General features: G+C 36.5%; 1 protein-coding gene across 4 annotated transcripts in view; it reads right to left on the bottom strand.

Annotated features, from left to right (window-relative positions):
• The window catches only part of PIGN (phosphatidylinositol glycan anchor biosynthesis class N), a 99,602-nt gene that overhangs the window by 37,425 nt on the left and 46,092 nt on the right, over nt 1-16,085 (bottom strand). For all 4 annotated transcript variants that reach the window (XM_021099782.1, XM_021099773.1, XM_021099768.1 and 1 more), the window contains 6 exons: nt 11,515-11,654; nt 8,080-8,179; nt 7,884-7,976; nt 6,727-6,818; nt 4,036-4,144; nt 839-947 (listed from right to left, as the gene is read on the bottom strand). In XM_021099782.1, the coding sequence (XP_020955441.1) occupies nt 839-947; nt 4,036-4,144; nt 6,727-6,818; nt 7,884-7,976; nt 8,080-8,179; nt 11,515-11,654 (643 nt within the window). The remainder of the gene's footprint in view (nt 1-838; nt 948-4,035; nt 4,145-6,726; nt 6,819-7,883; nt 7,977-8,079; nt 8,180-11,514; nt 11,655-16,085) is intronic.

The following is a 16,085-nucleotide window of genomic DNA, read 5'->3' as shown; positions in this document are numbered from 1 at the left end:
GCAAATCAAAATTTTCAGAGATACATGTCTGTTTCCTGTTGTATTTTAAAACTTCTGTCTGGATTTTAAGAGCAATCCAAAGAAAGACACTCCTATCCTTAATCCTCTTTTAAGGTAAAGTTCCATCTAATAATCTTTTTCTTTTTTTTTAAATGATGATCAACAAAAATCATTAAAAATGAATAAGTAAATAAATAAATGAAGTTAAACTGCATATCACATCATTCATAGACATTAAAAATTGTCTTTTTTTAAACTGAAAAATCTGGACTTAAAAGTTTGCTCCTGTTTTCTAGTTGGAAGGAAAAGGCGAAGCCCTTAAATGACATTTGTTTACTCTACATGCACATTCTTAAGAATATTATAAATATGTTTTGAAATGTATAACTGCCTTTACAAAATGGATACTGTGTTGGGAGGTGACTAATCAATGTTATTTTCAGCAAGGGAAATATAGATAAAATTTAATTGCTTCCTAGTCCCTGGGTAAGAACTGAGAATTTTTAAAATGACATGAAATTTCAGCATAGGAATCTCCTCACAAAACCCTAATCTCTTCTGGAATCATTTTTATTTTTATCAGGTCTGAGTAAATAGACCGCCTTATTAGCAAGTCATAAATATTCTACCAAGTAACTCTTATTAACACATGAATGCTCACAAAAGTTCTAATTTCCTTTGTCAAATTCCAGTAAGAGATAGAAAAAATATCTGGTTATTATTATTTTCCTGCAAAAAAAATTATTTCTTTCTGTAACAATAATAGAGATGTAAATGGATAATTTCAAGATATGACTTTGATATAAAGTTACCTCATATGGTTTGATTGATCTCTTACCTAATATTATCCAGCTAGCAATCTGATTAGTAAGAGGCAGACCTTGTTTCTTGAGTAGACTATTATGGGTGCCATATACAACACAAATGGAAACCACCACACTCAGCATCTGAAAACATACACAGAAGACGTAAATAAAAAAGAAGGTGGCGTTCCCGTCGTGGCGCAGCAGAAACGAATCTGATTAGGAACCAAGGGGTTGAGGGTTCTATCCCTGGCCTCGCTTAGTGGGTTAAGGATCCGGTGTTGCCAGCTGTTATCTCCAATTGGACCCCTAGCCTGGGAACCTCCATGTGTTGCGGGTGTGGTCCTAAAAAGACAAAAAAAAAAAAAAAAAAAAAAAAAAGAAGGTAATGAGAGACTAATTTATGTATTATAAAGAATACTTGGACAAGTGCTTGAACTGGAATCTGGCCAAAATGCTACTAATCTTGGACCAGTTTACTTTCTTGTGGCTAAGTCCAAGAGTCAGAATTCTTGTACTAAGCAAAGGCTCCCCTTTATAAGCATGAAATGAGGTGTTTAACACTTTCATGATATTTTGGCATCCATCATCACACTCTTTCGATTTAGAACTACCTATTACTAATCTGGAAGGTTTCTTAAATCATGGAAATGCAGAGGGTAAAATATTAGTGTACATGGCTGAGTGTCTTCCACCTCTGGCTCTTGCTCACAGTCAAATCTATTTATTCACTTAACACATTTTTGTGACCTGAGTATTCACTGAGGCACTAGCCTACAAGCTAAAGTTTACCAACTCAACACTAGTTTATATATATTCCCTGAAGAATATTGTGCTCCTTTTGTGTCGTTATATGTAGTATTTGTATATATTATATATATATATAATTATATAGAGGAATTCATGCAAATTAATAAAGTTAACATAAAAAGGAATTTTGTAACCAATTTGCCTAATAATTAGGGGTATTTCTAACAAAGTCCATAAGAATTTTAACATGGTATTATAGGTGAATTTTGTCAAAGCTACTATGGGTTTGGTGTAAAGCCAGGTAGTGTACCATTTAAAATGAAAAGATATGTTCCAATGTCTTGATAGGGTCATTTGACAAAAATACTTTTTCTCTAGGGAACCCTCCTGCACTGCTGGTGGGAATGTAAACTGGTACAGCCACTATGGAGAACAGTTTGGAGATACCTTAGAAATCTATACATAGAACTTCCATATGACCCTGCAATCCCACTCTTAGGCATCTATCCGGACAAAGCTCTACTTAAAAGAGACACGTGCACCCGCATGTTCATTGCAGCACTATTCACAATAGCCAGGACATGGAAACAATCCAAATGTCCATCGACAGATGATTGGATTCGGAAGATGTGGTATATATACACAATGGAATACTACTCAGCCATAAAAAAGGATGACATAATGCCATTTGCAGCAACATGGATGGAACTAGAGAATCTAATCCTGAGTGAAATGAGCCAGAAAGACAAAGACAAATACCATATGATATCACTTATAACTGGAATCTAATATCCAGCACAAATGAACATCTCCTCAGAAAAGAAAATCATGGACTTGGAGAAGAGACTTGTGGTTGCCTGATGGGAGGGGGAGGGAGGGGGAGGGATCGGGAGCTTGGGCTTATCAGACACAACTTAGAATAGATTTACAAGGAGATCCTGCTGAATAGCATTGAGAACTATGTCTAGATACTCATGTTGCAACAGAAGAAAGGGTGGGGGAAAAAACTGTAATTGCAATGTAAACATCTAAGGATAACCTGACCCCCTTACTGTACAGTGGGAAAATAAAATTAAAAAAAAATACTTTTTCTCTTTTTATATGTTCTATGTTGTTCTTCTAGAATAAGTTAACATCTCTTAAGTGTTGTATATTTTAATTTTAGAATGCTCTTGGAAATACTATTATCCCAGCTTTATTCTGAGTAAATTTTTAAAAAAGACTCAAATAAGTGTTCTTTTTTATCAGTGTTCTAAATATGGTTTATTTTTTATTGTTTAAAAGAAAAAAAGTGGTTTCCACTCTTATCTACAAAAACAAAAACTATCATTTTATAGAATACAACATTATTCAGGAGTTCCCGGCTCAGTGGTTAACGAATCCAACTAGGAACCATGAGGTTGTGGGTTTGATCCCTGGCCTTGCTCAGTGGGTTAAGGATCTGGAATAGTCAGTGAGCTATGGTATAGGTCACAGATACAGCTCAGATCTGGCATTGTTGTGGCTGTGATATAGGCCAGTGGCTACAGCTCTGATTAGACCCCTAGCCTAGGAACCTCCATATGCCGAGGGAGTGGCCCAAGAAATGGCAAAAGGACAAAAAAAAAAAAAAAAAGAAAAAAAATTATACAATCTTTCACAACCTTATTGGATATTATTCCTACAGGTTAAAAATAGACTGAAGTGCTATTACTGAAAATCATATCTAGTACACAGCATAGCTGGGAACTGATGAGATTTTGAAACTTCAAGTTCAAAATTCTTTTTATCACAACAAAGCCACTAACCAATGTAAAGGTTATTTTCTCCTAGGATGTCATCTGAGGCCTTAAACTGGCTATTCCTCATATAAACATACTCAGTGGCTACTTTCACGTCAAGAAGCTTTTTCCCTGACCCAACAGAGGACAACCCAGAAATTCAGTCCAGATGAGGCCCTTTCAGCTCAACTTTTTGTCAATACAAATGCCTCTTACCTCCTTAATTTCTGCTCTCTAGACATGGGAGAGGGGCTTCCTATTGCCCTTTTTTGTTATTTCATACCTTTCAGAGAACATAGTTCCATGTAACATCTTAAACAGAAAACTTTCTTTGCAGCTGGCAGGTACTGAGTAATATAAACATGATGGCATCTTAAGAACAAGATAATTATGGAGTTCCTGTCGTGGCGCAGTGGTTAACGAATCCGACTAGGAACCATGAGGTTGCGGGTTCAGTCCCTGGCCTCGTTCAGTGGGTTAAGGATCCGGCGTTACCGTGAGCTGTGGTGTAGGTTGCAAATGCAGCTCAGATCCCACGTTGCTGTGGTTCTGGAGTAGGCCGGTAGCTACAGCTCCAATTAGACCCCTAGCCTGGGAAACTCCATATGCCACGGGAGCGGCCCAAGAAATGGCAAAAAGACAAAAAAAAAAAAAAAGAAGATAATTAAATACAACTTTAGTATATAATTAGCAGAATATAGTATTAAAGATCTATAACTGACCTGTAATAGATATAACACCAGCTCTTCATTTACAAAACCATTTTTTCTTCTTATGACAAACGTTAAAACAAGCAGGGATAGCAGAAGAACCAGCAGGCCTGCACCCATTCTGTTTTAAAACAAAATTCACAATTTCACATTTTACGATATTTACAGAATACATATCATATGAAACTATTAGATATTTTTACTCTAATGTAGAGCCTCTCAGGCATTTGGTTTAATCAGATGAAGTAGTAAAATAAATACACAGGTATAACAGGAATAAAAATCTTAGGATAAAGGTATTATAAGGGTGGGGTTATTTTTAACTTCTCAATATTTTAAAAATACCTTTAATCTTATACCTATATTTGATTTTTAAAAACTTTTATGCATAAAACTACTATAATTCTCTGACCTGGAAATACTTACAGAAAATAATATAAAAGACAGCTTGAAAAAATAGCAGTACGTACATCGTACATTTTCTGACTATGAGCATTTCCTCACACAAAAGGAAAATCTACACTTATAACCCACAAATTGTTCCTTTCTATCATTGACCTTGGTGCTTTCCACAGCTATTTCTGGCTAAAGGAAAGGTAGGACAGTGGTCAAAAAAGTAGCATGTGAGGGCTGTGGCTCTGGCGTACGCTGGCTGCTACAGCTCCGATTTGACCCCTAGCCTGGGAATCTCCATATGCCGCAGGAGTGGCCCTAGAAATGGCAAAAAGACAAAAATAAATAAAGTATAGAGGGAAACAACATAATCCTTAAAAATATGAATTAGATTTTTCATGATTTAAAAAGTTTGCTTCCTGAATTAATCTTTACTAGAATAGGTACGTGCCAAATTTCTTTTATTTATTTTTATTACTCAATGAATTTATTACATTTACAGTTGTACAATGATCATCACAATCCAATTTTATAGGATTTCCATCCGACAACCCCAGTGCATCTCCCCACTCCCCAAACTGTCTCCTTTGGGAACCATCTTTCAAATTCTGTGACTCAGCCAAATTTCTATGGAGACCATTAATATAATTTCTTTTCCTTTTAGCATATGATAAGTCCTGTTCAACCATGTCAACAATGCTTGAGCAGGACAGGCAGGCAGAGACTGATGAATGGAAGGAGTGGGGCTTTATAGAGAAAAAAACAAGCACTCACAGAGCAATGGGAAGTAAACAATACATTAAAATGTTTGAATTCATCTTCACACATACTATTTAGTTTATGACAGCTGCAAAACATTTTCACTTAGCAACTAATAAAGAATGACTTAGATAAAAGTCTTTAGAATTCAATGTAATTTTTTGGACTTTGATAATAAAGTAACTTGTTAGCAGAGCCTCAAAAATGGAATAATTCCTAATCTATTCCATATTGTCATTCTCACAGAAGTGAGATAAAATGTGTTAATTTATAGATAACAAACACTTTAAAATTAACACATATTTTAAAAAAACTGTTTAGTTAATCTTCTTCCAGACAAAAAAGATAAACACTCATCTATTAAAGACTAGGTTAGAATGCTAAAAAAATCTGCTTACACAAGAGTTCAAAAGAAAGTAACATAGACAATTACATGATTAGAAAATAAGAGAGGAAATGTTAAGTGAAATAGTGATCATTTTGCTTGCCAAACACACACATAGCTGGTAGATTATGTGGTAATAATTTCAAGTTAAAAATAAAGGTAACCAACTATTTTACAGATTTGTTCAGGATATATTGAAGAGAAATAAATACAACAGCAGAATGGAGAATTCGGGTAAGTTATATAGAATTTTCTAACCACTTAAGTGACAAAACATGAGAAAGTTGTCAAGGTACACAGTTTCTTCCCCTGGAAATCTTTACCTTCATATTAGAAGAAAGTTTCATTTTTCTAAGACATTTAAAATGTGGATATGTTAAAAAAAAAAAAAGAAAAGAAAATTTTCAGAGTTCCCATTGTGGCAGAGTGGAAATGAATCCAACTAGGAACCATGAGGTTTCAGGTTCAATCCCTAGCCTCACTCAGTAGGTTAAGGATCCGGTGTTGCCAAGAGCTGTGGTGTAGGGTTGCAGACACGGCTTGGATCTGGCATTGCTGTGGCTATGGCGCAGGACGGCAGACCCCTAGCCTGGGAACCTCCATATGCTGCAGGTGCAGCCCTAAAGAGAAAAAAAAGTAAAATGTGGATATGCTTAAGGGCAAAGACAGAGATTACATCAATCATCAAAGGCTTCTGGACCCTTTAATTTTGGAAAAAGAACATTTTTTAATGTGAAACCTTTTACTAATTCTCCAATATAAGAAATGCACAAAAGCTTTTTTTTTCTTAGTTATCACTGGCACAATTTCATTTTTTATGAAGACCCAGAAGCATCCCCAGGGAAGTTGAATGCCTCTCAAAGCCTGGGTCATAATTATGACTAATAGGAGTTCCCTGATGGTGGTTAAGGATCTGGTATTGTCACTACTGTCGCTTGGGTCACTGCTGTGACCGGGGTTCAGTCTCTGTCCTGGGAACTTATGCATGCTATGGGCATGGCTAAAAGAAAAAAATATTATGACTAATGGTTTGATATTAGTATTTCAACTTCTAGTTCATTCATGTGATTTTAAACTCATGACCAAACATCATGTTCATGTTTTATAGAGCTGACTGAGAAGAACAATTGCCTTAAAAAGAAAATAAGTTAAAATGTTGTTCATACACTAGAAAGATATCTGGCTTTCGTCCTACAACAGGCATCAGTGGGAACACTGCCAGGAGCAAACAGAAGAAAATCCAACTCAGTGAGGTGCTCTAAAATAAAGAAAAAAAATTATCTTTAGACAATTATGGTACAGAAAACTGTATTCAGTGTTTCACAGATTACATGGCTGTGAAACTAAAAGGAAAAGCCAAAGCCTTATATCTACTTACTTTAAAAAGTAATATGGTTACTGTTTGTGAAGGACTTGTTATAATAGTTACTGTAGTTGGTGTGATACAGACAATGCCTCATTTAATTCTCACAATAACCTCAAGAGGGAGATTATATTATTCATGGTATTTCAGAGGAGGAAACCAAGCTCAGAGATGTTAAAGTGAAAGTAGCATCAGATCTGTGACTAATAAATGAAACAGCCAGGATTTAAACTTAGGTCTGCCATTTCCAATCAAGCAATTCATTCAATTATGTCCTGCCATATATTGAGGACATCTTTAAGAAGGCTGGCCTGCAATCATTTGATTGCATCTAGGAGGGAAATAAGTTAAAACACTTTTATAATTAGATTAAGACAAAAAAAATCATTGATCATCCCATTAATTGAAAAATTTTATAGGTTCTCATGGGGTAGAAAGAAGATATTTCTATCTTGCAGTTTCCTCCACCAGAAAGCATCAAAGTGGAAACATGAGAATATTCTTTGTAGGAGCACACTGTAATGACCTACATAGTTAAAGGAAGAAAATCAGGTGTAATTATATTTTAAACTAATCTGTCATTAATATATACTTCTCCAGAGAAAGAATGAGATGGCTCCGGACCAGGAGGGAGATGAGTCCTCTGACTTGAGTCCAGAGCGTGGCCCCTTATGCCACCTCGCTGCCCTGGGCAGTTCCTCCTGGCTTTTAGATAGTTGAGGCTAGAGCAATCTAGGAAGTGCTTCAGAGAAGGATGCAAGACAGTTTACTTTGATGTGAAAGTCTATATGAATCACTGAAACCTTAAAGTCAATGCTAGTCCTTCTGTCAAAAGGACCCGGCTATTTTCATAAGGACATATTCTACCTTTCCTTAAGAAAATGAACAATTCCCTGAGTTAAACACATATCAAGACAAAGTCGCTATGAATCCATCCAACATTGAAGTGAGCACCTGTACCTTTGCTCGAGTCCACAGTGGAGTGATAAATGGCCAACCTGCAAATGCGATGAGTCCAGCTGTAAGCATATAGCGGTAGAAAAAACTGACAACCTAGTAATGCAATCCAAAGAAGAAAGGGAAAATGAAGCCATTTCAAAGGAGTAACACGTGTACAAAAGACTTGGAAAATGTTATAGGGTGGTAAATTACTTACTAATACTTCAACTCCCAGGATAAAGAGTAACAAGTATCCAACAAAGTGATTTGGAGGGTTGGTCAACAATAATGTGACAAAGTCTTGAATAACTGGAAATCTGTTTGACAAGATTATTTATAAAAAGATTATTTATAATCTATACTAAATGTAAAGAATTACGTCTCATACAGTAAAAAAATATAAATTTTGTGCATAGACATCAAGGAATTCTGAATTCATAGATTTTTCAATAACTAAGATAATCTCTAACAGATTTGTTTCAGTGGGTTTATCTACCTAAATCTCTTTTTGAAACATGGAAGTATTTTAATAAAAATGTAACTTCTGAATTAATTTGATAATGATCACAAAAATTTGCTCGTTTTTTTATAAACATTAATGACAAAAAATGAGTCTCATTTGATCTCAGTATGAATATGGGCACATACAATTACAGATAGAATATCAGAAATAAAATACAATGAACTCAAATGAATAAAAAGTGAACATTTTAAAAATTCACTAAGGTTAATTTTATACTGAAATCCCATCTGCCTTAATAAAATGAAGGTAGGTTTTCCTAAATTAGGTAAAGAAATTTTTTTTTCTTTTGTCTTTTTAGGGCTGCACCTGTGGCGTATGGAAGTTCCCAGGCTAGGGGCTGAATTGGAGCTGCAGCTGCTGGCCTATGCCACAGCCACAGCAATGTGGGATCCAAGCTGCGTCTTCGACCTACACCACAGCTCACAGCAATGTCGGATCCTTAACCCATTGAACAAGGCTAGGGACTGAACTGCATCCTCATGGATACTAGTTGGCTTTGTTAACCACCAAGCCATGACAAGAACTCTGAGAAAATTTTAACTGCACTTTTTCACTGGACTAAAGAACCTTTTCCAAACTAGTTTAAGATGTCACTAAATGTACACTAATTGCAATTAAATGTGAATTCATAACCATTAAAAATGCATTACATACTTCAGTACTTTTTATATTTCATCACTGGAAAAAAATTTTAGCATTTGTAGTGCATTATTAAGTAGGCAATTATAAAAGGTCAGTATCATTTAGTTTATAGCCATTTTCTTATTGAAAACAGTGGTTACATTAATGCCATCAGGAGTTCCCGTTGTGGCTCAGTGGAAATGAATCTGACTAGCATCCAAGAGGAGGCAGGCTCGATCCCTGGCCTTGCTCAGTGGGTTAAGGACCTGGCATTGCCATGAGCTGTGGTGTAAGTCGAAGATGTGGCTCGGATCTGGCGTTGCTGTAGCTGTGGTGTAGCTCTGATTCAATCCCTAGCCTGGGAACCTCCATATGTCATGGGTGTAGCCCTAAAAAGCAAAGCAAAAAAAAAAAAAGAAGCCTTCAAAATGAGTAAGGTGACATATAGAAAAGCCAACACCAGTAAAAAGGAGAATGCTTCTTTTATTCTCAACAGTGATGATTCTGTAAAATCATTTAGTTTTTTTTTTCCTAGAAGAAAAGTCAAGTTTTATGTTTTATTTTCTTTATAAGCTATCAAAAAGATAACGAGAGAACACAACTACTTTCAAAATCACATTGTCTCTTTTTTTTTTTCTTTTTTTATGACCATATCTGCAGCATGTGGAAGTTCCCAGGCCAGGGGTCGAATCAGAGCCCACAGGCACAGCAATACCAGATCTGAACCACATCTGTGACCTTTGCTGCAGCTTGCAGCAATGCTGGATGCTTAACTCACTGAGCAAGGCCAGGGATCAAATCTGAATCCTCACAGACACCATGTCAGGTTCTTAACCTGCTGAGCCACAACGGGAACTTCCACATTATCTCTTAAAGTTTAAATATATATGTGTTCTTCATAAGTAGAACATTTAATAATTCAGGAGGGAACTTTGGATAAAACCTTTCATTCTGAAAAATTTTAAACCAGAGTAAATGACATTCTTGTCTTTTTGCCTTATACTTTAAAATATTAATATTTAAAATATTTTAATATTAATTTTTATTTTTGATGTTAAGAAGAGGTGGTCAAAGCTGGAGTAACAGAAGTTAGAATAAAAACACATGTTGCGTTATTACAAACAGGCTGGCTAATCCTGAAAATACCCTTATTCTGGGTTGTTATTCTATGGTCAGCTTTTGGGGTCTGGTTTGCTTAAAGGATGCCCAAGACCAAGTTTAACTTCTAGATTACTGGTGTAAATATAGAGGGCAACAAGATCTGCACCATAACCCTCGTTGGCTAGGAGTGTGAACCACCCCAACATTTTAGTGGTTTTGTTTTAAAGTGCTTGAAATTCACATGAGAGCTCTACCTCTGATGTGTTCTACAATGGTAAGAACCCATTTCAAGTCCAACTTGTGAGGAAGCACTTCAAAGTAGAGCCACAGCACATGTGAATAATCTCCCCTAATCCCTGTATGTACACATTACTAGATTGAATTACAAACTTTCATTCATCTAGGTTTACATGACAGCTAGGAAAAGAAGAGCAAAAATGTGTGGGATGAAAGCATGCAAACTGCTTTGTGAAATAGGGAGATACACTGGAAACTGGGATGATGAGACAAGATCAAAATGTAAGTCACGCCTGGTAACCTATTATCATTTAATTTTTACTCCAGATTTTTCTTATAAAAGATACACAAAGAAGGGAATGATGTCAATACTACCTCTGGGCAATAAAGATGAAGAGGGAAAAGAAAAACAAAAAGGATATTTATATGCAACATTTATGCTATTATGAATGAAATGAGAGGGCTTGGAGATTTGATGGTATTATATACTTTCATGACTTATGCTAGGAAATCTAATGCATTTTATTTATTTATTCATTTATATTGTCTTTTGTCTTTTTTTAAGGGCTGCACCTGCAGCATATGGAGGTTTCCAGGCTAGGGGTCTAATCAGAGCCGACCTACGTCAGAGCCACAGCAACATGGGATCTGATGAGCTGCATCTGTGACCTAGACCACAGCTCATGGCAATGCCGGATCCTTAACTCACTGAGCGAGGCGAGGGATGAAACCCGCAATCTCATGGTTCCTAGTCAGGTTCGTTTCCACTGCGCCACAACAGGAACTCCTCTAATGCATTTTATTTTATTTTATTTTATTATTATTATTTTTTTTGGTCTTTTTTTAGCTATTTCTTGGGCCACTCCCGCGGCATATGGAGGTTCCCAGGCTAGGGGTCAAATCGGAGCTGTAGCCACCGGCCTAGCCAGAGCCACAGCAACACCGGATCTGAGCCGAGTCTGCAACCTACACCACAGCTCACGGCAACGCCAGATCGTTAACCCACTGAGCAAGGGCAGGGACCGAACCCGCAACCTCATGGTTCCTAGTCGGATTCGTTAACCACTGCGCCACGACGGGAACTCCTTTTTTTTTTTTTTTCCCCTTAATGCATTTTAAATACAAATTTAACTGTCAGTGAAAAACAAGACCGCAAGATGTGTTACTTACTCTCTTAGAACGGCATACCATATTGGCAATGGCAGCAAACAATAGACATAGTAAGTCCAGGGACAGGCTTGAAGCAGCAGGAAAAGTGCCACTAAAAGGCCAAGAGCTACAAAACTACAAAGCAGGAGATGGCTTGGTTTCTGAAAGTCAAACAAAACATTGACAACACTCAAAACTCATGCTAATTGATAGGTTTTTTAAAAAAGAGATTTTATAAAGAAAATATATTACATTCTTTCAACTAGATGATTAAGAACTGCATTTTAAAAAAATCTGTCATTGGAGAAGCATATTATAGAAGAAAAAAACTGGAGAACCTGGGATGCTTGCAATTAGGCAATTCTCTATTTAAAATGACTATGTTCTAAAGTTTGTTTGCAAGTAACCTGTTTGGCACTCTGAACATATTTCTCCTTAGTAACAATTTTAGAAATGTTGACTGAGTTCACTGACTAGCCCACAAAAGCCCACTGAATAGACAATAAACTGTGGGAGCTAATCTTCATTTGGAACAATGCTTCCATCTATCCGAGCTTTAACTTGACATGCTGCCCACGCTTCTCCCTCCACGGCCCAACCACAGTAGTTCATTCAGTCCTATCTTCTCTTCCTAACCACCTGCCAAACAAAAAGAAGCTCCTCAATGTCAGTCACTAGTGATGGCCTCCATGGGCCGGGCAGGAGGTAATGATGCTCTGGGGCATGAGTAATGATGTAAAGGTCTGGGACAGAAATTCCGATAACTGGGAAAAGAATACAGTTATGGAAAGTTGTGATGCTAAGAACAGTACAGGAGGAAAAACAGGATTGGAGGGGTCACATTGTGCTCTCTTGCCTCCATGCCTTGTTTTCTCTCTCTGTTTTCCCCTTGCTTTGCTACCTAAGCTAAATAAGATGAAAATTAAGAATTACCTTCTGGAGAGGGGAGATTAGGGTAGAAAAGTAAAAGTTTTTTCCCTTTTATAATTCATCTCCTCTGGCATAAAGTGTCACAAGGGAAGTAAAGAAGACAAGATAAATTAGGGCAGAGTTGTAAAAATGAAGGTGAAACACAGCCTTGTGATCAAGAGTTTGGAACCACACAGACCAGAATTCAAATCTGGCTCTGTCACTTGCTCACTGTATGACCATGGACAAAGAGCAAAACCTAGATTCTGAGACAATTTCACCACATCTATAAAATGGGACTAATAATTCCCTGTTTATGAAGGTTAGTAATGCTTAAATGAAATTATGTAAAGAGCTTATTAACAAAATGCCCAGAATATTACTATTGCTTTATAAACAATGGTTACAAATATCACCTTTACTTTTCTTATCTCCTCCTCTACTTCTGTGCATTATTCCCAGAAGTTACTACAGAAACCAACAGTGGAAGTGGAGATGGGCGAGAAGCAGCGGAGGTCCCAGAGCAAGGGGATGGAAGAAGGGGCAAATCTCAAACAGATATGGACAGGTAGAGTCTCTAAGGCTAAAAATGCCTGAGGCAGGTATTCACCGTGGTAAATGGAATTGGTTTCACATCATTCTGACAAGAGTAAAATAATAAGAAAATAAGTTTAAAAGAGTACCTAAAAAGACATTCATAGAACTTTCTAGAGTCAGTACAATACCATATAATTATTTAATCCTTTGACCCATAGAGTAATAGACATTACAGATAAACATCTAACTGTAGGAACCTAAATCAAAAAGAAATCTGTTCAGCCGAAGTAAAAGTGGAAAGGATTTTAAATAACAGGACTGCGGGGCATTTTTTTTACCTCATCATGAATTAACTCTCTGCCTCCCCAGACCTTCTAAAAAACATCTTATGATAATGAACTATGCTGTGTGCTTGTGATTGCTCCTCCATCCAACCATTATTAGGTCACACACTCTACTCCATGCTCTGTTCTAGGTGCTGGTCTTCAAGGAGTTTAAATCGTACAGATGGAGACGGAATTATAGAACTTGGCTTAAGGGGTTAACATTTTGAGACTTTACTAAGTAATGAGAGAATGAGGAAAGCACATGGCAAAATAAGGATACTTATGAAAGCAAAAGATATCTTAACTAACAAAAGCAAAGGAGAAGAGTATATGTTAGATGCAGAGTTCAATTAAAAGGTGTTGCGACAAATTACACTTAGAAAGAATGTGCACTACAGACTTGTCTGTAATAGAAATAAATTAGAAATGACCCATATAGGGAGTTCCTGCCATGGTACAGTTAAGAATCTGACTGCAGTGGCTTGGGTTGCTGCAGAAGTGCAAGTTCAATCCCCTGATTGGCTCAGTGGGTAAAGTATCTGGTGTTGCCGCATCTACAACATAGTTGCATTTCAGCTCAAATTCAATCCTTGGCCCAGGAACTTCAATATGCTGTGGGTACAGCCATAAAATTAAAAAAAAAAAATATATATATATATATATATAAATATTCTACTGGTCTGTTTCTCTGGTTTAACTCTAACTGATATAACAACTCTTCATTAAATAAAATCTAAACTCTAAAATCTAAATTCTAAATAAAATCTAAACCTTTGATTACTTCAGCCTAATCTATATGGTGAGTATTATCTCTTATTATTAGTCCCTTGAACAAATCTCCCAAATTCTACCCAAACTGAAGTACTTATTTTGAGGGTAGCATAGTGTAGAAAGAGCATTAACTTAAGAATTAGGAGATATTAGTCCTGTCATTTAACACTTGTGTCCTTAGAGAAGACATTTGTCCCTGTGAGCCTAAATTCCCCCATCCATATTATGATAATCATAACCACTAAATTTAGGGTAGTATTAAGCATAACTGAATAACAATGTAAAACACCCAGGACTGTCCTAGAATAGCACAGTTTAACTTATACTACTTATTATCCCAGCATAAAAATACATTTTCCCAACTCTGCCTCTGTTTATATCACTCAATTTGCTTTTAATTCTCATCCTGTCACTATAGCCTTATGTCAAATTTCTGCCAAGACTTACTTTTTCCTACTACCATCACCCTAGCTAAAGTGATATTTCCTTTGTATCACACTCAAGTACTCAACACATATTAACCTTGTCAAACATTTGTCTTTTGTAATGCAGTGTAGTATAATGACCTATACTTGATAAGGTGGTTATATGTGTACATCTCCTACCTACTTGATTTAATTCTAAGCTCCTTAAGGACAGAATCTGAATTTTGTATTTCTTGTTTTATCCTATGCAGCATTGTGCTATGCACTCAATAATTAAATATTCTCTGCATTATCAGAATCCTAGCTGGATGGCCTTTTGCAAGTTAAACAGCTGCAGTTTCCTCTTTTGTACAGAAAAATTATAATGCCTACTTTCAGCACTGTTATGAGTTTAAAATGGCAAAATAAATTTCAAAACCCAGCTGAATGCCGAGATGTATCCATTACTAAAACACTTTTGTTTTTGTCTCTTTTCCTACCATGTAAGAAATTATTTCTATTCCAGCCAATTTCACATTCATTCAAATAATGAAAATTACTTGGGGGAAATGATTTAAGATGCATTAAAGCATTGTAAAAAATGGGATAAACACTACTGTTCTTCCTTCCATTACAGAAAAGTAAAATATAAAATTGAAAAAAGTTACCAATGGAAATGTATGCAGATAATTATTATTAATAATACACCATCCAGATAAATTTTTAGAGGACTTGGACATGGTAATAATCATTGCAATGAATGAAGGAAAAGAAATGGAAGTGGCATATTCTCCCCAGTAAATGACAGTAATATATTTTAAAGGAGTAAAGTGATTTTCTTGTTTTGTTCATTTTTGTCTTTTTAGGGCTGCACTCATGGCATATGGAGGTTCCCAGGCTATGGATTGAATCGGAGCTATAGCTGCCAGCCTACATCACAGCCTCAGCAACGCCAGCCAGATCTGAGATGCGTCTGAGACCTACACCACAGCTCTCAGCAACGCTGGACCCTCAACCCACTGAGTGAGGCCAGGGATTGAACCTGCATCCTCATGGATGCTAGTCATATTCATTTCCGCTGAGCCACAAAGGGAACTCCGAGTAAAGTGTTTTAATATAGTAAGACTATATATGTACTGTTATGTTTTCTCAGGTATATAAAGTACTATTAAAGAGGGGTGTTTTGTGGTTTTGTTTTTATATTGAAAGCATAGTAAACTAGGGACTAATTCTTTTTTTTTCCTTTTTGGCCTTGTCCATAGCATGCAGAAGTTCCTGGGCCAAGGATCGAACCCACACCACTACATTGATAATACTAGATCCTAAACCTGCTGAGCCATGAGGGAACTCTGGGACTAATTCTTAAAATGAGGATAAACAGAAAGTTCTAAAAATTTGTACTTAAGAATTTCACAAAGATGAAAAGGGCAAGGATAATTCCAGAAAAACATATATCATTTTAAAAGGAACACTCTGAATAAGTGATTTTATTTCTTTCTAGCTTTTTTTTTTTTTTTTTTTTTTTTGTCTTTTGTCTTTTGTTGTTGTTGTTGCTATTTCTTGGGCCGCTCCCGCGGCATATGGAGGTTCCCAGGCTAGGGGTCCAATCGGAGCTGCAGCCACCGGCCTATGCCAGAGCCACAGC

Source organism: Sus scrofa, chromosome 1 (genome assembly GCF_000003025.6).
Source record: "Sus scrofa isolate TJ Tabasco breed Duroc chromosome 1, Sscrofa11.1, whole genome shotgun sequence".
Lineage (NCBI taxonomy): Eukaryota > Metazoa > Chordata > Mammalia > Artiodactyla > Suidae > Sus > Sus scrofa.
This window is presented reverse-complemented; position numbering and strand designations above follow the sequence as displayed.